This window comes from Pelodiscus sinensis, chromosome 19 (genome assembly GCF_052426305.1).
Source record: "Pelodiscus sinensis isolate ZL-2025 chromosome 19, ASM5242630v1, whole genome shotgun sequence".
NCBI lineage: Eukaryota > Metazoa > Chordata > Testudines > Trionychidae > Pelodiscus > Pelodiscus sinensis.
Genome location: NC_143070.1, coordinates 5,999,158 through 6,020,257, shown reverse-complemented (window position 1 = coordinate 6,020,257; position 21,100 = coordinate 5,999,158). Strand labels below are relative to the sequence as shown.

The 21,100-nt window shown below is 53.6% G+C and overlaps 3 protein-coding genes across 3 annotated transcripts in view; 1 reads left to right on the top strand and 2 right to left on the bottom strand.

The window, feature by feature from the left end:
• Positions 1-21,100, top strand: part of LOC102456871 (uncharacterized) — a 90,431-nt gene that overhangs the window by 58,049 nt on the left and 11,282 nt on the right.
• Positions 1,832-9,961, bottom strand: LOC149522076 (uncharacterized). Its single transcript, XM_089770817.1, has 4 exons — positions 5,894-9,961; positions 5,336-5,462; positions 4,625-4,738; positions 1,832-4,161 (listed from the first exon to the last, which is right to left on the bottom strand). The coding sequence occupies exons 1-4, from the start codon at positions 5,915-5,917 to the stop codon at positions 2,837-2,839; spliced, it is 1,590 nt and encodes a 529-aa protein (XP_089626943.1). The 5' UTR covers positions 5,918-9,961; the 3' UTR covers positions 1,832-2,836.
• Positions 13,767-19,585, bottom strand: LOC102456205 (uncharacterized). The gene is made up of 4 exons (XM_089770773.1): positions 17,778-19,585; positions 16,786-16,912; positions 16,071-16,184; positions 13,767-15,784 (listed from the first exon to the last, which is right to left on the bottom strand). The coding sequence occupies exons 1-4, from the start codon at positions 18,045-18,047 to the stop codon at positions 13,917-13,919; spliced, it is 2,379 nt and encodes a 792-aa protein (XP_089626899.1). The 5' UTR covers positions 18,048-19,585; the 3' UTR covers positions 13,767-13,916.

The window sequence follows — 21,100 nt, the reverse complement described above, 5'->3', positions numbered from 1 at the left end:
TTGTCCCATGAAATTGTCGGATAGTTCTGGATGATTCCCAGGCCCTGAGTCAAATGGGACAGCATCAACACTGCTAAATAATAGGTCTCGGATCCCGAATGTCATCTTGAATCAAAGTTGGACCCCCTAGTGTGACAGTATCATGGGACCCTAGCTCTGGGGCCTGGGTTAATGCAATTGCAGTTTAGTTTCATGGGGAGGCTCCTATAGTGCCCAAACCCATCCCTATTGGTAGAGGACGGTCATTAGAGTTCTTAGAGGGGGTTAAAAGACACGCTTTTGGTCATGTGTCCATCTTGACCCCAGAAGTACTACCCCACGGGTGGGACTTCCTGTGGCAGGTGGATGGGACCCAAGGGGTCAGGAACACGGGGACCCAAGGTGTCAGGGAGCGGAGCTAATGTGTCCCTATTTTTGGTTCAGAAAATATGGTCACCCTATCCAAGGGGGGAAAATCCCACTTGCCCACAGTCTGCCTATTAATTGCTCCTGCTGTAAAGCCACCCAGCCTTGTTCTCCCTCCCAGGCAGCCCAGTTGCAGGCGATGGAGTTCTAAAGATTTTTATCAAACCCAAAGGATCAGACACATCCACCCACCACGTTATGAATTCTTACAGCCAATTATAATCAACTCCACCCAGATTTATTTCAAAGAGAAAAGAGAGTATTGGTTACAGGATCCTTGTACGTACAGACAGGAACCGAGTCGGTCGGTCACTTGCACGGTGAAGATCTTGCTTTAGAGTTGCCAGCAACCCTCCGTTTTCAGAACCATCTCCTTAGGTGACAATTCAGTGACCAAATATCTGCACAGTCCAGATGAGACTGAAGAGCTCAGTCTTACAGCTCCAACTCCTCCTCCCCCTTCCCAAAATAAAACTGGAGAAGGTCTGGTATAACTCTTGATCCTTTTTTTTGTAGACATTTCTGCAGCCTTTCAACACCAGGCATCCTTTGGGTGACCAAAGGCGTTCGAATTAACCTTCTATTTCCTACATATCACAGGGAATTCAACTACATGGATTCACATCATGATCCCTAAAGCAGTTCATAGGCAGGTCACCACAAACGGGAAAGAGAGAAATGTATATACAATGACATCACTACACCCAAGTATAATCTAAATCTTAATATTTCCTTTTGATTTGTGAATTAACCAAAAATATTGTTAGACAGCAACAAGGTATAAGTAAATAAAGGATGACTACAATTCCTATCTTTTATGGCTGGCAAATGATTATAAACTAACTATGAATTATTTGTCTGCTAAAAAATAATAGAATACCATCCATTTTACATATTTATGGATGTTTCTATACATTTTCAAATGTATTGATTTCAATTGCAACACAGAAGTACAATGATCTCTTTATATTTATCATTTCCCACATTCCTAACACTCATGGGGTCTCTCTCCTCTTTGAACTGCTAGTTTACAAAGCTCTGAGCTCCAGTTCAAATATTTCCCGCAGATGAAGTATTGATGAGTTCTCTCTCCAATGTGGATGACCTGATGACGAAGAAGAGCGCTAAATGAAACTTTATCCAGTCGAAGCACGTTTGTGGGCTCCCTCCTCTGTGGACTACATGATGTTTGACAAGGCTTGCTGATCTTTTTATGAAACTTTTCCCAGTCTGAGCACTGATGGGGTCTCTCTCTTGTGTGGACTTTCTAATGTGAAACAAGAGCTGACTTCCATGTGAATTTTTTGTCATGCATCTCTCATGTATTCATTGCCTGTTGTTTAAAAATGTCAGTTCTCCACATGAAAGATTTTCCACATCTTAACATTAATCCTTTCTGTCTCTTGTGTGGATTAATTCGTGTTTATTGAGGTCTGACCTCCTTACAAACCCCACTCCACAGTTTAAGCACTTGTGGGGTCTTTCTCCAGTCTGGATTCTCTGATGTTGAATAAGTTCTGGCTTCCTTTTGAAACTTTTTCCACAGTCTAAGCCAGGCATGTCCAAAGTCCGGCCCGGGGGCCAATTGCGGCCCGTGTTCCGGTTTAATATGGCCCCCCAGGTAATTTGGCAATATCTATCTTTTATGGCCCCCAACGAATCCATATGTATTGAGATGAATACATTGTAAAATCTCAGTTAATGTCAGTTGGTCTAAATCAGTTATAAATATATTTGGACACAACATGTATACTTGGTGTTATGTTCCTGTTCATATTTTTTGAACTTAAAAGTTGACAGACAACCTTTATTACCAATAATATGTAATGTACTTTACAATGTTCCTGACATATATTTCAGCTTCCTGGATTTTTTTTTCATCTGGCCTTCAGATATGAAAGGCAGAGTGATTTAACACCTGTTTAGATTTGTCATCCATGTGACAAAATGAAAAGTATGCCATTTGCAATAAACTTTGCATAAAATAGTTAATTTGCATTTAATTTTAATGGTTCAAAGAATGTCAGGCAAAATGGTCGGCCCTCATGCATGTTCACTTCATCAAATCTGGCCCTCTTTGAAAAAAGTTTGGACACCCCTGGTCTAAGCACTTATAGGGTCTCTCCCCTGTGTGGACTTTCTGATGTAAAACAAGGGCTGACCTCTGTGTGAAACTTTTCCCACAGATTAAGCACAGATGGGGTCTCTCTCCTGTATGGATTGCCAGAGGTTGAGTTAGGCTTGACCTATGTGTAAAACTTTTTCCACAATCAAAGCAATTATGGGGTCTCTCTCCTGTCTGAATTGACTGATAAGAAAGAAGGTTTGACCTCCCTGAGAAACATTTCCCACATTCTAAGCATTTATGGGGTCTCTCTCCTGTGTGGATTGCCTCATGATTAAGAAACTCAAATCTCCGTTTGAAACTTTTTCAACATTCCAAGCACTGATGCGGTCTCTCGGCTGTGTGGATTTTCTGATGTGACACAAGGGCAGATAGTGGCTTGAAACATTTCCCACACTCTACGCATTTGTGAGATCCCTCTCCTGTGTGGATTCCTTGATGGTAAACAAGGTCAATCCTCCGTATAAAACTTTTCCCACAATCTAAGCACTTATGGGGTCTCTCTCCTGTGTGGGTTGCCTGATGGTAAACAAGGTCGAGTCTCCTTATGAAATTTCTTCCACAGTCTAAACATTTATGGGGTCTCTTTCCCGTATGGATTGCCTGATGTGCAACAAGAGAGGTCTTCCATAAGAAAGCTTTCCCACAATATAAGCACTTATGGGGTTTCTCTCCAGTGTGGATTGTCTGATGAGAAAGAAGGTTTGACCTGACTTTAAAACTTTTCCCACATTCTAAGCATTTATGGGGTCTCTCTCCTGTGTGGACGGCCCAATGTTTAACGAGGTCTGATCTCTGTATGTAACTTTTCCCACAATCTAAGCACTTATGGGGTCTCTCTCCTGTGTGGATTTTCAGATGCACAACAAGAACTGATTTGCATTTGAAACTTTTCCCACAATCTAAGCACTTATGGGGTCTGTCTCCACGGTGAGTTGCCTGATGTCTAAGAAGGAGTGACCTCTTCAGGAAACTTTTTCCACATTCCAAGCAGTTATGGGGTCTCTTACCTGTGTGGACTACTAGATGATTAACAAGAGATGACTTTCTCTTGAAACATTTCCCACAATCTAAGCACTTATGGGGTCTTTCTTCTGTGTGGCTTGTTTCTTGTGTCATCAGGGCTGACGTCCAGTTCAAGCTGTTCCTTCCCCCAAGGCACTGAGAACCATTCTCTCCAATTTGGCTTCTCCCGCTAGTATTAAGACCAGAGCGGTTATTGATGCTTTCCCCAAGGTCCACGCACTGAAGTGATTTCTCTCGACTACCTACTGTCTGCACTTTAATAAGCTCTGGGCTCACAATAAATCCCTTCCCATAACTGAGCCATTTATGGTGTTTCTCTTCTTTGGGGTTTGGCTGCTGGGCTGTGGGATCCTTCTGTCCTTCCCCACATTTAATAGATGCATCTATTGGCTCACTTCGGTGGTCTCCCAGCAGCCTCTCCAGCCTGCGCCAAATTCCCCAGGCTTCTCCCTGTTCCAAGCACTGGGAAACATTCCCTTCAGCTCGTCCCACAAAAGTCGCCTGCGGTTCCATCTCCCCAGGAACCTCCTGCTCTTGATTCCCCTCTTCATTCTCACTCGCTGTCCTGTCACCTGCTGGGAGAGAGACAATCCAGGCAGGAGTCACTGAGTTGGGGAGAAAGAGGAACAGCATCAAGGCTATGTCTAGACTACATGGTTTACCAGAGCGGTCAACAAAGGCTTCCCTTGTCAACCGTGGCGTGTCTAGACTGCCCCGCTGTGCCGGATCAGCTGATCGTTGGCACAGCGTGGCGGCCATGTTTATTTTAATGAAGCGGGAATTATTTAAATCCCTGCTTCTTTGCCTATGCCGAATAAACTATTTTACATGGCTCTGTCGACGGAGCAATGTAGTCTAGACATAGCCCAAGGGAAAACCCAACACACTGAAGTTGCAGAGAAAAAGCAATTGGGTTCTCCCTCCGCTTCTCACGCAACCACTCACAGGGAAGGAAACATGGGAAGGAAACTCCAGCAGCTAACAGGACTGGTGGAAAACCGTGAGCAATGTCTGCTGACCACACCCTGCCCTGCATGGGAGGATGCCAAATGCTCTGTCAATCCTCACCTGTACAGGTGCCTCTCAGGGTCTCTCTTTCCTTCCCGGCCTGGCGGTCGGGCACCCAGGGCTCTTCCCCTCTTTCCAGCCGGGTGATCAGCTCAGGTTTGGGAACAGGAAACCCTGCGCAGGGGGTGAAATCAGAGCAGATCAGGGTGCAGGGAGAGTGGGGAGAGCGTCTGTCCCAAGGGACATTCCGTGAGTGGAACCTGTCCCCGGGCTCTGCTGGGGAATGTGCAACCCAAGAGGACGGGAACATGGTCACTGAGCCCCATGGGGAGAGGCAGACGTGTGGGGAGGTGAGAGGAATTGTGACGCCCTCCCTAGGAGTTCCCAGGATCTGGGCAGTCTGGGGCCCTTGCTGACACTCACAGCTCTGCAGTTACACTCCTGCCTGTTTCTAAACCTGCAGAACTCAAAAGCCGGAGGGAGGGGAACAGGGATTCTGGGTGCGAGTGAGGAACAACACAGACAGGAGGATACATGGCCCCTCCGCCTTGAAATCTAGAGGGGCCGGGATGGGGATGAGCTAGCATGTCCATTAGGGTTTGACACCCTGGTCTCACTGCACAGGATGGGGAGATGCAAGTTGCTCTCCCCCGGCAGCTGTGCCCATGGAACCCATTCCTGTCCAGGCCACCTGAGCAGGGAAGAACCTGACCCGTGTCGGACACGCAGACCCCACGGCTCCTAATCCCCGAGGGGCCAGGACGCCCTTACCCAGCGAGGTCACCGCCTCGTAGTTCTCCTGCATGACGTCCCTGTAGAGGGCTCTCTGAGCGGGGCCCAGCAGCGCCCCCTGCCCCGGGGTGAAATACACAGCCACCTCCTTGAAGGTCACCCGCATCTGCAACAACAAGAGTCCCTCACCCACTGCCTGCAGCCCCAGCCACAATCCCAGTCATCATGGGGAAAAATAACTCTGGGAGGGCGGGAGAAGTAGAATCCCATCCCCAGCTTGTTTCCAGCAGCCAGGAGGCTTCAGGGGATGGGCAGAGAGATCCTCCCCCTCCTCTCCCTCAGCAGACAGAGGGCAGGGCCTTCTCCCTACTATCTAGCCAGAGACTGAGGCGGAAGCCGAGCTCCGTGCTCAGGTCACAGCATTGGGAGTCTGGGACATTTTCCCAGAGCTGCCCGGGGGGGGCTGAGGCCTGAGTCAGAAATGGGGCGCAGTCACATGCTGCTCATGGGTCTGCTCAGCTCAGCTCAGAAACTCAGCAGCTTCATCCCACCCTGTCTCCTCCCTCCCCCTGCCCAGCAGCTCCCTGAACCCCCTACCTGAGCGGGCTCCATCCCGGCCATTGCCCGGCCCCGGCCCCTAACAGACAGGCGCTCTGGAGAAAATTCTTGACGTGTCCTCTTGGCCTGTCGGGGCGATGGGGAAAGTGTCAGAAAGGGCCTGAGTTCCTGTCACCTCTTGACTCTCCCAAGCCCCAGCCCCTGCATTCACGCGCTGGGACTCTCTGGCTATTTCTACACTGCAGGAATTTGTGGGCGGAGGCAATGCAAATGAAGCGTTCATTTGCATTTCTCACCCTCTCATTTGCATACTTTCTTCCGATGCGTTTTGCAGAAGAGTTTTTTGCGCAGAAACCCGAAGTGTAGACGGGGCCATGTGGCGCCAAAAAATCCTTTTTCCGCAAGAACCCTTATTCCTAAAAAAAAAAGCAGGCATACAGGATCTTACGCAAAAGGGGGTTTTGCCCCATCTACACGGTGGTTTTTTCCTGCAAAAACCTCGTCCACAGGATGGATCGGTAGAGACTATGCAAATGATGGGAAATGCTAATGAGTGCTTCATTTGCATTGCCTCTGCCGACAAATTCCTGCACTGTAGACGTAGCCTCTGGCTGTGCCCTGCTGGGGAGAAACCCAGTTAGGTTGTTACCCCCCGGCCCGGCCCCTCCCGCTAGAACAAATCCTGCTTAGACCCTTTGAACCCCCCTCTCGCCCCGGCAGCAGCTTCTCTGAGCCCCACGTGGGGGAAAGAGCTGAATCCAAGGAGCCATTTTGGGCTGTTGCCTCCAGTCTTCCACTATTGCAGCTTGTGCTGCATTTCACACAGCAGTTTCTACCGCCCAGTCCCGGTAGGAACCCAACCACCAGCTCGTTTGCAAGACCCTCCTCGGATCTCTGCGGGCGCACCTCATGCAGCTGGATCCCGCCCGCCCTCCCCTGGACCCGGTGCCCTGCCGCCTCTGGACACCAGTGCCGACTGGTGGGACCGGATCTTCATGGAGCGGTGGGGAGACCAGCAATTTCTCCAGAACTTCAGGATGTGGAAGGACACCTCTCTGGAGCTCTGTGAGCGGCTTGCCCCTGCCCTCAGGCGACAGGACACTCATAGGAGACCCGCCACCCGCTGGCCTCAGCAGACTCCTCCACCTCCTCATCTCTCTGCCCGGTGAGGACAACGACGGGCATCTCGAGCTCAGAGTCCAGAACTGGCGGGGGTGGGGAGGAGACTGCCCGGCCCCCTCAGGATTCGGTCCAGCTCTTGTAAATAAGGGCAGGTGTCAGGTTCTGCCCCGGAGCGAGAGCTGCCCTCCCTGGCCCGGGCATATGCCTGGCGGAGCTCTTTGACCTTCAGCCGCACCTGCGCCCGCGTGCGGATGTACCCCTTGTTGGCCAGGCTCTCGGCCATCCGCCCATAGACATCCGCATTCCTCCATCTGGTGCGGAGATCCCGGAGATGGGTCTCATCACCCCCAACCTCAAAAAGGGCCAGGATCTCCGCACCAGACCAGGAAGGTGCCTGTCTTTTTTGGCCCTCGGTAGGCTTCTGGGAGCTGTCTGACTGCCCCCTGGCAGCACTGGAGCGCTGGGAGGGAGCAGCAGACAGGCTCATTTTGGGGGGAAAAGCGAGGCAGGGGCAGCTGCAGGGTTGGATCAGAGCTGCCAGGACCTCCTGCGTGGCACAAACAAATTCAACTGAGGCTGCAGCTTTAAGGGCTCCGGGAGGGGGGAAGAGGGGCAGGAATAGAGTTTGGCTGAGTGTGGATAGAGCGGCCAGCAAGGCACCCTGGGAAGGGCGGGAGGCCCCTTATTTTGAAAGAACAGCTGTTGCCCTGTTGACACAGCCCCTATTCCGAAACAGCGTTGTTCTTTCTAGATTGAGGTTTACAGAATGTGCAAGGATTTCGGAGTAACGGAATTGCTGTGTAGGTGCACGCGTAGTTATTTCGGGATAACGTTGCTGTGGAGACGCACCTCAAGGGAGCCACGGGCCTTCACTGACTACGGCAGCAGCTCTGGGACTCACAGACACCCTGGGAAACCCTCCCCAGCTGGGACCAACTTGTCCGCCGGTCCCCGAAAGGGACCTTTGAGCAGTGTTACTCTCCTGCCTGGCCCCGGCCCTTTCCCCAGGTCTCTCCATCACCTGTAGGCTCTGGCGCTGATGCCGGCAGAGCCTGGGGCTGGTTCCTGCCACTGCACAAACTGCCCCCGGGGCCGGTCTTAGTGGGGTATGATGAAGCGGGCACATTCTCTTAGCACGGTGTGTGCCTCAGTTTCCCCAGGGGCGACTCACGTGCCATGGGGCTGGGATCCGGATGTGAGATTGTTGTGGGCAGCTCCCAGAGGACGGGTGTGACCACAAAGCGGTTGCCTGGGCACAGAAAATGGGCAACACGCTGCCCCCGGCTAGGGTTGCCCAGAGCCCATCCTCTGCAACGAGCCGGCCCAAGGGGTTGGGGAACAAAGGCAGAGGGGAGGCCTCAGGCCAGGTGATCGGTTTGCTCAGGAAGCAGACAAAGCACGTTAACAGGGGCAATGACAGGCAGGGAGCGGGTGAGTCTTCTGGTTTTTTGGGACTCAGCAGGGGGAGCCCAGGACTGGGAAGGCCCCAAGCAGGACGGGGCGGAATGGGCCTGATTTCAGTGCTGAGAAGATCTGTTCTGCGCCGTCTTCCCCAGCCACCTCCTCTGCCTTCTGTTTTCCCAGCCGGCCCAGAGTCACCCCAGCGCTGCCAAGGTGGGAGCCTGGCCCCTGGGAGGGGCATGGGAGGCTTCCCCGGGGGTCCCAACCACGTTAACTCCCTGCCATGGGGAGAAGGAGCCCCAAGGGGACACCCCCCACACTCACGTTTTGCCGGGCTCCATTCAGAGCGGGCCCAGGGCACCGCACCTGGGACTCTGTGGCCCAGGCCTGTCGGACACCCCCGTGTCCTGTCCAAGCGCCGGTTGCCTCCGCTAGCAGGTGAATGGAAAAGGAGGGACCATGTCAGGTGTCACGGAGGTGTGGGGGAGTCACTGACCCCTGCACCCCCATCCTCAGCCAGACGTGCCCCTCAGGCAGCAGGGCTATTGGTTTGCAGGGACACAGCAGAGCACAGACGTGTTAGCACAGGAAGCAGGAGCCGTCAGCACCATCCATGTTGGGGAGAAGTGGGCTCAGAGCCAGGGCCTGCCCCGTATCCTAAGCCAGCTGAGGCCCCCCCCCCACACACACACACACACTCAGCAACCAGGCCCAGTCCTGCAGGCAGCCCCGCCTCCTCCTTTGTCCAGCTTCCGGGCCTAAAAAGTGTCACCTGGTTGCCGCCCCCCCCACCTAGGCTCAGGTTACAAGAGAGCCTGAGCCAATGTGTAGGTGCCTCCTTGCCACCTGGGGCAGCCTCCCGGCAGTGAGAGTCACACCCAACACTCCCATCCCCAGCCGAGCACCGGGGCAGTGCCCAGGGAAACTGAGGCACGTGCGCAGAATGCGAGCAGCACAGGACAGAAAAAAATCACACGCAAGAGAACAAAGCAAACAGAGGGAGGGCAAACCCCCCGGCGGTCACAGCAGAGGACACATCCCAGGAAGGGTGGGACCCCCAGAAACAGGCCCCACTGCCTCTTTCTGATTGCGGGTGCTGCGCTCCCCATATCTGTCCCCTCCCTTTTCACTTCTGGGCCCTTCGGGCATCTGAGGAAGTGACTTGTACCCCAGGAGCGCTTATGCCCGAATAAACTCCTGAGTTTTTCAAGCGCCACTGAGAAGAGGGGAGGGGGGAGGCGAGGTGCCCTCTAACCTGCAGGGCTGTGCAGAGGCCTCTTCAGCCCCACACAGGGGCTCGGGGCGGTGGCAAGGAGAGTTCCCTGCCCCTAAGCCCCAGACCCACCATGGGGGGGAGAGGCGCCTCTGCCCCAGCCCCGAGTCCCCCAGGGATGAATCAGTGCAACCCTGGAAATGTGACACCCCCTCCCCCGCACGCTGCTGCCTCTGTATCAGAAGCAGCAGTGCAGGATGGGGGGGGGTGCAGGCAGGAGCCCCCCCCCCCCGTGTCATTGTTGGACCCGCTGAACATTTCACTGGCTTCATGGTAACCCAAATCAGCCCATTTTAATCTCCCTAGTCCCCCGGCCCCTCCCCCGTCCCAAGAGGGCGCTGCTGGGGGGGGAGCAGATCGCGCTGATCAGCAGCCTCCCCCCCCCGGGCGGCTCGGAGCCGGGAGCACAAAGCAGTAGCTGGGGGGGGGGGGCATAATGTGACCCCAGCTCCTCCCCCCCCCGCAGGTGTGGGCCCCCCCGCCCAGGCTGGGGGCGGGCGGCAGCTGCCCCGGGACGGGCGGGGACTTGCAGCCAGCTCCGCCGGGAGCAGCCCGGGGCCAATCCCTCCCCCTGCAGCCCGGGGGCACCGGGGCGCCGCTCCCGGGGGTCTCTCTTACCTGCCCCCCAAGCGCTGCCCGCCCTGGGGCAGGGGCTGGGCCGGGCCGGGCTGGGGGCGCTGCCCGGGGAGAGGCTCCTGGGGAGGGAGCAGCGGGACTGGCCCGGCCGGAGATCCCCCCTCCCGAGGCCGGGGGAGTCTCTCTCGCCTGCTCCCCAAGCGCTGCCCGCAGCCTCTTCCTTCCTGCTGCCGGGCCTGACCCGCGATCGCTTCCCCCAGCTCCTCCTCCTCCTGCTGCTGCTGGGTCCTAGAGAAACACCCCCCCCCCCTTTGCGCTTCCCCTCCCTGCCTGTGTCGGGCTCACAGACGCCTCCCGGCCCAGGGCTCCTCACCACTCAATGTCTGGTGGCCCCAGCACCTCCCGCTGGGGCCCGCTTGGACCCTTCTCCTCAATTCCCTGGAGGGGAAAGGACTCAACATGCCCAGAGCTGAGCCCAGAACTGGTCCCTCTATTGCTGGTAAATTCCCTGGCTTCCCCCTCCCCTGAGTGCCCATAATCCCTGGAGACAAACCGGGCTGCAGCCCAGGTGAGGTTTTAACAGCGGCCACCCAACCAGTCAATCCGGATCTACTGGTGGATCTTGGAGCCTCCCACAGGTGATCCTGACTGGTTTGCCCAAGAGGTTTTCAAGCCCAGCTCTTCAGCTGCCCCTCCCCAGACTGCTGGGCATCTCCTGCCCTTTGCCTGGGAGCTGTCCCCGCTGGAGCATCGGCTTTCTGGGCAGGGGGGGGAGAAGAGGGGTGCCCCCCTCTCCCAACCTGTATCCTATCTCCGCAGAGCAGACAGGGGGCACAGCAGGACTTGAGGGTGGAGTTTGCTGGCTGCTTTTGGGAGTGGTGCAGGGCCAGGACAAGGGGTGAGCCTGCCTAGCCCCACGCCACCACCACCCAGAAGCCACTGGAGATAAGCAGGGCCCAGCTGATGCCCACATACCAAAACGCTACCCCAGCCATGGACCCCCTCCTGCATCCAAAGCCCCTGCCCTGTCCCTGAGCACCCTGCATCCAAATGCCCCTCCCCCCCAGAGCCGGCACCTACAACCCCCTCCAAAAAGCCTGTCCCAAGCTCAGCTGCCTGCCTCTCTCACACTCCAAATTCCTTAATCCAAGACCAGAGCCGGCACCCCAACCCCCTGCCTGGTGAAAGTGAGGGAGGAAGGGAGGATGGAATGAGTAGAGGCGGGGCCTCGGAGAAGGGACAGGAAGGAGGCAGAGTCAGGGTATTTGGGTTTCAGGTAGATCTTGGATTGCACTTCAATTCAAAAAGTGATCTCGTGCTTTAAAAGACTGGAGACCTCTGCCTGAACACATCTGAGAGTCCTCAAGTTCCCCAGGGCTCCTCGTGCTTTTACTGACACAGACTGCCAAGACCACCTCCTGGTGTGTCCCACGCCTTGGAAGACTATCTGGGAATGAGAGACTTCGGCCCCGAAGAGGGAAAGCCCACTGCTTACAATCAGCCCATTGACTGCCCCTGCTGTAAAGCCACCCAGCCTTGGCCTCCATCCCAGATAAACACGATGGCTGTGTCTACACTGGCCAGTTATTCCTGAAAATCAGCCGCTTTTCCGGAATAACTTGCCAGCTGTCTACACTGGCCCCTTGAATTTCCGGAAAAGCACTGACGATCTAATGTAAAATCATCAGTGCTTTTCCGGAAAAACTATGTTGCTCCCATTCGGGCAAAAGTCTTTTTCCGGAAAACTGTTCCAGAAAAGGGCCAGTGTAGACAGCACAGTAGTGTTTTCCGCAAAAAAGCCCCAATCGTGAAAATGACGATCGGGGCTTTTTTACGGAAAAGCGCGTCTAGATTGACCACGGACGCTTTTCCGGAAAAAGTTCTTTTCCGGAAAAGCATCCTGCCAATGTAGACGCGCTTTTTCTGGAAATACTTTTAATGGAAAACTGTTCCGTTTTAAGCATTTCTGGAAAAGGGTGCCAGTGTAGACGTAGCCTGAGACACTGCTTTTCTGCCCAACTACCTCTCCTTATGCATCGAACTGGAATCATTTCAGAAAACTCTACCATGGATGCTCTGTGACTCATGAGGGAAGACTGAAAGAATTGGGCTTGTTTAGTTTAGGAAAGAGAAGATTGAGAGGGGACATGCTAGCAGTTTTCAAATATCTAAAAGGGTGTTACATGAAGGAGGGAGAAAAATTGTTCTCCTTGGCCTCTGAGGATAGGACAAGAAGCAATGGGCTTAAACTGCAGCGAGGGAGGTATTGGTTGGACATTAGGAAAAAGTTCCTTTCTGTCCGGTGGTGAAACACTGGAATAAATTGCCTAGGGGGGTTGTGGAATCTCCATCCCTGGAGATATTTAAGAGCAAGTTAGACAGACACCTGTCAGGGATGATCTAGATGGTGCTTGGTCCTGCTGTGAGGGCTGGCGACTGGACTCGATGACCTCTCGAGGTCCCTTCCAGTTCTAACATTCTATGATTCTACATTATCTTAAACCAGCTGCCTAATTTTCGTCTCCAGGGTCTGTCTCCTATCATTCCCCATGTCATTGGTACCTACATACAACATGACCACCAAACTCCTTCCCTGCACTACACATAAGTCTGTCTAGATGTCTTCTGAGATCTGCAAGCTCTGCAACAGGCCGAGAAGTCACCATGTGGTTCTACCTCAGCTATGTTCCTAATGATCGAATTCTCAATGACAAATACTTGTCTCTTCCAAAAACTGGAGTTCCCTTACCCCGAGAGATATCCTCCATGCGAAAGGAGACCACCATGTCATCTGGAAGGAGAGTTTTCACTCTGGAATCATTTCCCTCTCCTCCAGTTGGAAGTTCTCCTTCCTTGAGGAGAATGAATTTTTTAAAATCACAATTAATTTTTTTAAGTTAATTGCGCAAGTTAATGGTGATTAATCAACAGCACTAGTATCTTCTTCCAATTTTTTAACAATATGGCTACGTCTACACTGGCATGATTTTCCGGAAATGCTTTTAACAGAAAAGTTTTCAGTTAAAAGTATTATCGGAAAAAGCACGTCTAGATTGGCAGGATGCTTTTCCGGAAAGGCACTTTTTGTGGAAAAGCGTCCGTGGCCAATCTAGACGCGCTTTTCCGCAAAAAAGCCCCGATCGTCATTTTCACGATCGGGGCTTTTTTGCGGAAAAGAAATCTCTGCTGTCTACACTGGCCCTTTTCCGGAACAGTTTTCCGGAAAAAGACTTTTACCCAAACGGGAGCAGCATAGTTTTTCCGGAAAAGCACTGATGAATTTACATTAGATCATCAGTGCTTTTCCGGAAATTCAAGGGGCCAGTGTAGAGAGCTGGCAAATTATTCCGGAAAAGTGGCTGATTTTCCGGAATAAGTGGCCAGTGTAGACACAGCCCATGACTTCACATTTCAAAGTTCTAGACTATATAAATGTGGAACACCAGAAACACCCCTACCTACTCTGCTTTTAAAGGTTAAATCTGGATCAGTTAAACTGGAAGTAACACTTCTCAATCATGTGTCACAGAAGTCTAGATCCTATGTGAATTCTCTCACATTTAATGAAGTGTGATCTCTGTGTGCAACTTTAGCCACAATACAAGCACATTCACGGAGTCCCACTCGAGTGTGGACTGACTGATGCTGAAAACAGCATGATCAACGAATGAAACTTTTCTCACAGTCCGGTCACACATGGGGTAACTCTCCTGTGTGAATTACTTGATGTTTAACAAGGGCTGACCTCCATAGGAAATTTTTCCCACAGTCTAAGCGCTTACGGGGTCTCTCTCCTGTATGGATTGCCTGATGGCCAGTAAGGTCATGTCTCCATTTAAAGCTTTTTCCGCACTCTATGCACTGATGAGGTCTCTCTCCTGTGTGGATTCTCTGATGTGAAACAAGGCCTGATTTCCATTTGAAGCTTTTCCCACAATCTAAGCAATTATGGGTTTTTGCTCCTGTGTGGACTGCCTGGTGATTAACAAGGTCGGGCCTCCGTATAAAACTTTCTCCACAGTCTACACACTGATGGGGTCTTTCTCCTGTGTGAATTCTCTGATGTGAAACAAGGGCTGACCTCCATTTGAAACTTTTATCACAATCTAAGCACTTATGGGGTGAACCTCCTGTGTGGATTGCCTGATGTGAAACTAGGGTTGACCTCCATATGAAACTTTTTCCACAGTCTAAGCAATTTTGGGGTTTCTCTTCAACTTGATCTGCCTGATGGTTAACAAGTTGAGACTGCTGTATAAAATTCTTTTCGCAGTCCAAGCATTTATGAGGTCTCTCTCCGGTGTGTATTGCCTGATGCAAATCAAGGGCTGACCTCTTTATGAAACTTTTCCCACAGATTAAGCACTTATGGGGTTTCTCTCCTGTGTGGATTGCCTGATGTTTAACAAGCTCTGACCTCTGTATGAAACTTTTTCCACAGTCTAAACACTTATGTGGTCTCTCTCCTGTGTGGATTCTCTGATGTCTAAAAAGGGCTGACTTCCATTTGAAACTTTTCTCACAGTCTAAACACTTGTGAGGTCTCTCTCCTTTGTGGATAGGCTGATGTTTAACAAGGTCAGACTTCCATATAAAACTCTTTCCACAGTCTAAGCACTTGTGTGGTGTGTTTCCTGTGTGGATTGCCTGATGAAAAACAAGGTGGGATCTCCCTTTGAAACTTTTTCCACAATCTAAGCACTTATGGGATCTCTCTCCTGTGTGGATTTTCTGATGTGCGACAAGCCCGGACTTCCATTTAAAACTTTTTCCACAGTCTAGGCACTTATGGGGTCTCTCTCCTCTGTGGACGGCCTGATGACTAACAAGGTCGTGCCTCCGTATAAAACATTTTCCACAGTCTGAGCACTTATGGGGTCTCTCTCCCGTGTGGATTCTCTGATGTGAAACAAGGGATGACTTCCATTTGAAACTTTTATCACAGACGAAGCACAGATGGGGTCTGTCTCCCATGTGGACTTTCTGATGGGAAACAAGGGCAGACCTCCATAGGAAACATTTTCCACAGTCTAAGCATTTATAAGGTCTCTCTCCTATATGGGTTGTCTCAGGTATACTCCGGGGTATCTTGCAATTCAAGCAGTTCCCTTCCTCAAGGCATGCATATCCTTTCTCACCCATTTGGCTTCTCTCATGAGTATTAAGATCTGAGCTGTTATTCACACTTTCCCCACAATCCAAACATTGACGGGGTTTCTCTCCAGCACCTACTGTCTGCACTGTTATAAGCTCGGGGCTCACAATAAATCCCTTCCCATAACTGAGCCATTCCTGGTGTTTCTCTTCCTTGGGGTTTGTCTGCTGGGCTGAGGGATCCTTGTGTCCTTCCCCACATTTAACAGATTTGTCCATTTGCTCACTTTGATGGTGCCCCAGCAGCCTCGGCCTGGGCCAGTTTCCCCAGGTTTCTCCCAGTTCCAAGCACTGGGAAACATTCCCTTCAGCTCTTCCCACAAAGGTCGCCTGCGGTTCCATCTCCCCAGGAATTTCCTGCTGTTGATTCCCCTCTTCATTCTCAGTGGCTTTCCCATCGCCTGCTGGGAGAGAGACAATCCCGGGAGGAGTCATTGAGCTGGGGAGAAAAAGCGGCAGCACCGAGAGAAAACCCAACACACTGAAGTTGCACAGAACGAGCAATTGGATTGTCCCTCCGCTTCCCACACAACCATTCACACGGAAAGAAACATGGGAAGGAAATTCCTGTCTGCTGCTACACCCTGCCCTGCATGAGAGAAGGAAGAAGCGAAGGCTACGACCGATACCTAACTGGGGGGTGGTTCTCAAGTTTTTCCTTAATTTGCCAAATGCTGTGTCAGTCCTCACCTGTGCGGGTGCCTCTCGGGATGTCTCTTTCCTTCCTGGCCTGGAGGTCGGGCACCCAGGGCTCTTCCCCTCGTTCCAGCCGCGCGATCAGCTCAGGTTTGGGAACGGGAAACCCTGCACAGGGGGTGAAATCAGAGCAGATCAGGGTGCAGGGAGGGTGGGGAGAGCGTCTGTCCCAAGGGACATTCCGTGAGTGGAACCTGTCCCCGGGCTCTGCTGGGGAATGTGCCACCCAAGAGGACGGGAACATGGTCACTGAGCCACCTGGGGAGAGGCAGACGTGTGGGGAGGTGAGAGGAATTGTGTGGAGGATCTGGGCAGTCTGGGGCCCTTGCTGACACTCACAGCTCTGCAGTCAAACCCCTGCCTATTTCTAAACCTGCAGAGCCCAGAGCCCTCCACGGCTGGAGCTCGTCCCAAGGAGGGAGGGGAACAGGGATTCTGGATGAGAGTGAGAAACAACACAGACAGGAGGATACATGGTCCCAGCTCCTTGAAATCTAGAGGGGCTGGGTGGGGATGATTTAGCACGTCCATTAGGGTTTGACACCCTGGTCTCACTGCACAGGGTACGGAGATGCAAGTTGCTCTCCCCCGGCAGCTGTGCCCATGGAACCCATTCCTGTCCAGGCCACCTGAGCAGGGAAGAACCTGCCCCGTGTCGGACACGCAGACCCCACGGCTCCTAATCCCCGAGGGGCCGGGACGCCCTTACCCAGCGAGGTCACCGCCTCGTAGTTCTCCTGCATGACGTCCCTGTAGAGGGCTCTCTGAGCGGGGCCCAGCAGCGCCCCCTGCCCCTGGGTGAAATACACAGCCACCTCCTCGAAGGTCACCCGCATCTGCAACAACAAGAATCCCTCACCCACTGCCTGCGGCCCCAGCCACCATCCCAGTCGTTATGGGGAAAAACCACTGACGCTCTGGGTGGTTGATGTAGAATCCCACCCCCAGCCTGTTTAGAGCAGCCAGGAGGCTTCAGGGAATGTGCAGAGAGATCCTCGTCCCCCTCCCCCTCAGCAGACAGAGGGCAGGGCCTTCTCCCTGGCCACACACCTGCTAGCCAGAGGCTGAGGCGGAAGCCGAGCTCTGAGCCACAGGCAGGGACAGGAAACACGGCAGCTTCCCATAGGCTGTGTCTACATTGGCAAGATTTTGCGCAAAATCTTGCCGCCTGTCTGCACTGGCCGCGACTTCTTGCGCAAGATCACTGACGTTCTAATGTACGAAATCAGGGCTTCTTGCGCAAATGTTCTGACGCTCCCGTTCAGGGATAAGCCCTGTTGCGGAAGTATTCTTGCGCAAGAGGCCAGTGCAGACAGGCAACGTTAATTTCTTGCGCAAGAAAGCCCGATGGCTAAAATGGCCATCGGAGCTTCCTTGCGCAAGAGAGCGTCTACACGGGCACGGATGCTTTTGCGCAAATACTTGTGCAAATACTTTTAACAGAAAAACTCTTCCCTTAAAAGTATTTGCGCAAAATCATGCCAGTGTAGATGTAGCCTTTGTGTTTCCCAGCAACCTCTGGCTGGGGGCTCAGGTCCCAGCATTGGGAGTCTGGGCCATTTTCAGAGCCCTGCCCAGAGGGGTCTGGGTTAGAAATGGGGGCGTGGTCACACCCTGCCCATGGGCCTGCTCAGAAACTCAGCAGCTTCATCCCACCCTGTCTCATCCCTCCCCTGCCCAGCAGCTCCCTGAACCCCCTACCTGAGCGGGCTCCATCCCGGCCATTGCCCGGCCCCTGGCAGACAGGTGCTCTGCCTGTCGGGCAAGAGGGGCGATGGGGGAGGTGTCAGAAGGGGCTTGAGTCCGTGTCGCCCCCCGAGTCTCCCCAGGCCCTGCCCCTGCAGACACGCGCTGGGACTCTCTGGCTCTGCCCTGTGGGAAGAAACCCAGTGAGTCTGTTACCCCCCCGGCCCGGCCCCTCCCGCCAGAACAAAACCCACCGAGCCCCTTTGAACTCCCCCGCAGCAGCATCTCTGAGCTCTGCGCTGGGGAAAGAGCAGACTTGAAGGAGCCATTTTGGGCTGTGGCTCCCCAGTGTCGTGTCACCCGCGCTAGTGCCCTCTCCCCCAGCCCAGTAGCTTGGTGCTTGGTGGCTTTTCCTCTCTCAGCTCCTCCCTGGGTCCCCGCAGAGTCAGGCTGCCCAGGGGCTGCAGGGACGGAGCCGGGCAGGGCTGGGAGCTTCCCACCCTCATTTGTTGCTCCTGCTGCCCTTTGTAGCCTCGTGGGCTAATTTGCCCTGGTATTTAGTGTGACAGCAGCCCAGCTTCATTATAGTCACTGCTACATTTTATTTTACTGTCTTGGATTCAGCAGCCATGCAAGTCACCTATGGTCTGTGTATGCGGAAATAGAGATGCACATTACCTGCCACACAAAGTTGGGGTATTTGGGACTATGCTAAAGTATAAATGAACCTTTTTACTATGCATTTTAGCCAGGTGTGTCTGTCTGTCGGCAAGTCCGTTTGTTCAAGAAGTCCTCCTACATCGTAAGAGCGAGGACCGCCAAATTTGCTAGGCCACTTCCTCTTCTTCTAATGCATGGTCAGGGTTGGGTTGTGCCAGGACAACAGGATGCGGGAGCAATTTGATTGTTTCACAAGAAGGCGCAGGGATGGAGAGGGCCGCTCTGCAGTGTTCCCTCTGGTTGCACCCATGTGAGGAATGAATTTTGTTCTGCGCACCAAGGTGCAAGGGAGGAAGGACCCACACAGCCATGCTGGTGCACAGAACAAAATGTGTTCCACATACGCAGGGTGTGTAGCAGGGATGGGACCAAAGTGTGGGACAGGACTCCACGTTGGGGCAGAGATGAGAGTTCTATTTGGGGGGGGGTGCAAGCTCTGGCGTGGGGCTCGGGAAAAGGGGTTCTGGGTGCAGGCTGCTCCATAGGAGAGAGAACAGACAACCCCCACCCGCTCTCACCACATCAGCTTGGGGCCAGGTGAGAAGCACCTGTTGGGGGGCGCGGCAGCAGGCACAGCCAGGGAAAGGGGGCTGGAGGGGGGAAGACAGAGTACATAGCTATCCCTTTCTCCATTCCTGCCCCCTGGAGTTAGAGCTGTCCTGGCCCCTTTGCTGCCCCCCGGTGGTTATTCTGTAGTACAACAGTCCCTCTTACCAGAGCCCTCCTTTCATGGGGTACGCTCCAAAGGCTCAGACACAAAAAGGTAAGAAAAGAAAAACTTTCCAACCCCTCCCCAACCCTGGGCCCATGGACTTGCTCTGGAGCAGCTCCTCTAACCTGGCCCCAAGCTGCTGCAGGTGGGAGAGGGCTGCCTGTCTCTCTCCCTAGGGCAGCCTGTATACCAAACCCCTCCTCCCCAGCCCCACCCCGAGGCCTGGACCCCCAACTAGAGCTCTCACCTCTGCCCCAATATGCTGCACCCTGCGAATGTGGAATGAATTTTGTTCTGGGCACCAGCCTGGATGTGGGGGACCCTCCTCACCTGCACCTTGGTGCGCAGAACAAAATTCATTCCTCACATGGGCACAACCCGGGCGGAGACTCGCAGCCAGCTCCGCCGGGAACAGCCCGGGGCCAACCCCTCCCCCTGCAGCCCGGGGGCCCCGGGGCGCCGCTCCCGGGGGGTCTCTCTTACCTGCCCCCCAAGCGCTGCCCGCCCTGGGGCAGGGGCTGGGCCGGGCAGGGCCGGGCCGGGCTGGGGGCGCTGCCCGGGGAGAGGCTCCTGGGGAGGGAGCAGCGGGACTGGCCCGGCCGGAGATTCCCCCTCCCGGCTGCAGCCCGGGCTCCGGGGCCCCGCAGCAGCCCCCGCCGGGGCTCGGGGATCCGGCCCGGAGCCTGGCCCCAGAGTCCCCGCGAGCAGCGGCGGCGAGTCGCTTCCTGCGGCCGGGCCGGAGCCAGCGATCGCTCCCCCCCGCGCCTGCTGCTGCTGCTGGGTCCTAGCGAGACACCCGCCATCCGCGCTGCGCTGCGCCCCTGGGCCTGGCTCTGCCCCGCTCACAGACCCCGCGGGAGCAGCCCTCCCTCCTTTCCCTAGAGACCTGCCTGACTTGGAGGACTGCCCCTCCCCCTCCTCTGTGGGGCAGAAGCCTCCTCAGGCAGCAAAGATTCCTAGGGGCCTCGCACCCCAATCTTGCCACCACTTGTCATGGGGCTAAGGTGTCCCCACTCCCTGAGCTCTCCCCTGCTGGTTGCACACAGTTCACGATCCAGCCCATGTAGTAAAGAGCAACTAATGAAAAAATAGGGAAAAAATAGGAAGGCACAGGCCAAGGTAGGTGAAGGACTTACGATCACAAGTCCAGTGGGACTGTGCTGCGGCCGGATGACTGTGTACCAGTTCGTAACCAGATGCCGGGGTGTAATAAAATACAGGACAAGTGACAGTTGAGTCCTACAGTCTAGTTGCTCACAACAATCCCAAACTGCCTGTTTACACCAACCTCACCCGGGAGGGTTGTAGAGAGCAGGGCCTAGAGACCAGCTAAATTGCACTCAGAGCAGTCAGGGACCCTGGGAGGCACAGATCATCCTCCTCCGAGGAGACTAAAGGAATTGGGGAATGGTTCTAGTCCCTTAAACTGACTACAGAGGGAAACAGAGTGCAGCAAACCCAAACCGAAAAGGGTGCTTCTGCACAGCACCCGAAACTCAAAATAAGATACACACTTTGTGCTACGCAAACTGCATATCTTATTTTGAATGTGCTTATTTTGAAATGTGGCGCATCTACTCAGCACCAAATTTCGAAATAATGCAGTATTTCATCCCATAATCCTTGTGCTACGAGTGTTACAGGGATGGTGAAATAGTGCGCCCGCTATTTAAAAAAATATTTTGCAATAACAGGCGGCCTGTGTAGATGTCGGGTAGCTATTCCAGGATACCTCTGGTATCCTGAAATAGCTGTGCAATGTAGATGTGCCCAAAGAAAATAACAAAATCCTTCCAACTCACCCAGAATTATCCATGGACAGGGAAAGAGAAAATGTGGGTAAACTAAACTGCTCAGGATAGTTAAAAACAAAGCAGACTGTGAAGAGCTTCAAAAAGATCTCACC

Excerpts from the sequence above, each read along its gene's own strand:
- LOC102456205 (XM_089770773.1), bottom strand. The coding sequence starts at position 18,047 with ATGCTGCTGCGGGGGAGTTCAAAGGGGCTCGGTGGGTTTTGTTCTGGC. Across the intron at positions 16,913-17,777 it reads CCGGGATGGAGCCCGCTCAG|ATGCGGGTGACCTTCGAGGA; the intron begins GTAGGGGGTTCA and ends TTGTTGTTGCAG. Across the intron at positions 16,185-16,785 it reads CGAGGCGGTGACCTCGCTGG|GGTTTCCCGTTCCCAAACCT; the intron begins GTAAGGGCGTCC and ends CCCCCTGTGCAG.
- LOC149522076 (XM_089770817.1), bottom strand. The coding sequence starts at position 5,917 with ATGGCCGGGATGGAGCCCGCTCAG. Across the intron at positions 5,463-5,893 it reads CCGGGATGGAGCCCGCTCAG|ATGCGGGTGACCTTCAAGGA; the intron begins GTAGGGGGTTCA and ends TTGTTGTTGCAG. Across the intron at positions 4,739-5,335 it reads CGAGGCGGTGACCTCGCTGG|GGTTTCCTGTTCCCAAACCT; the intron begins GTAAGGGCGTCC and ends CCCCCTGCGCAG.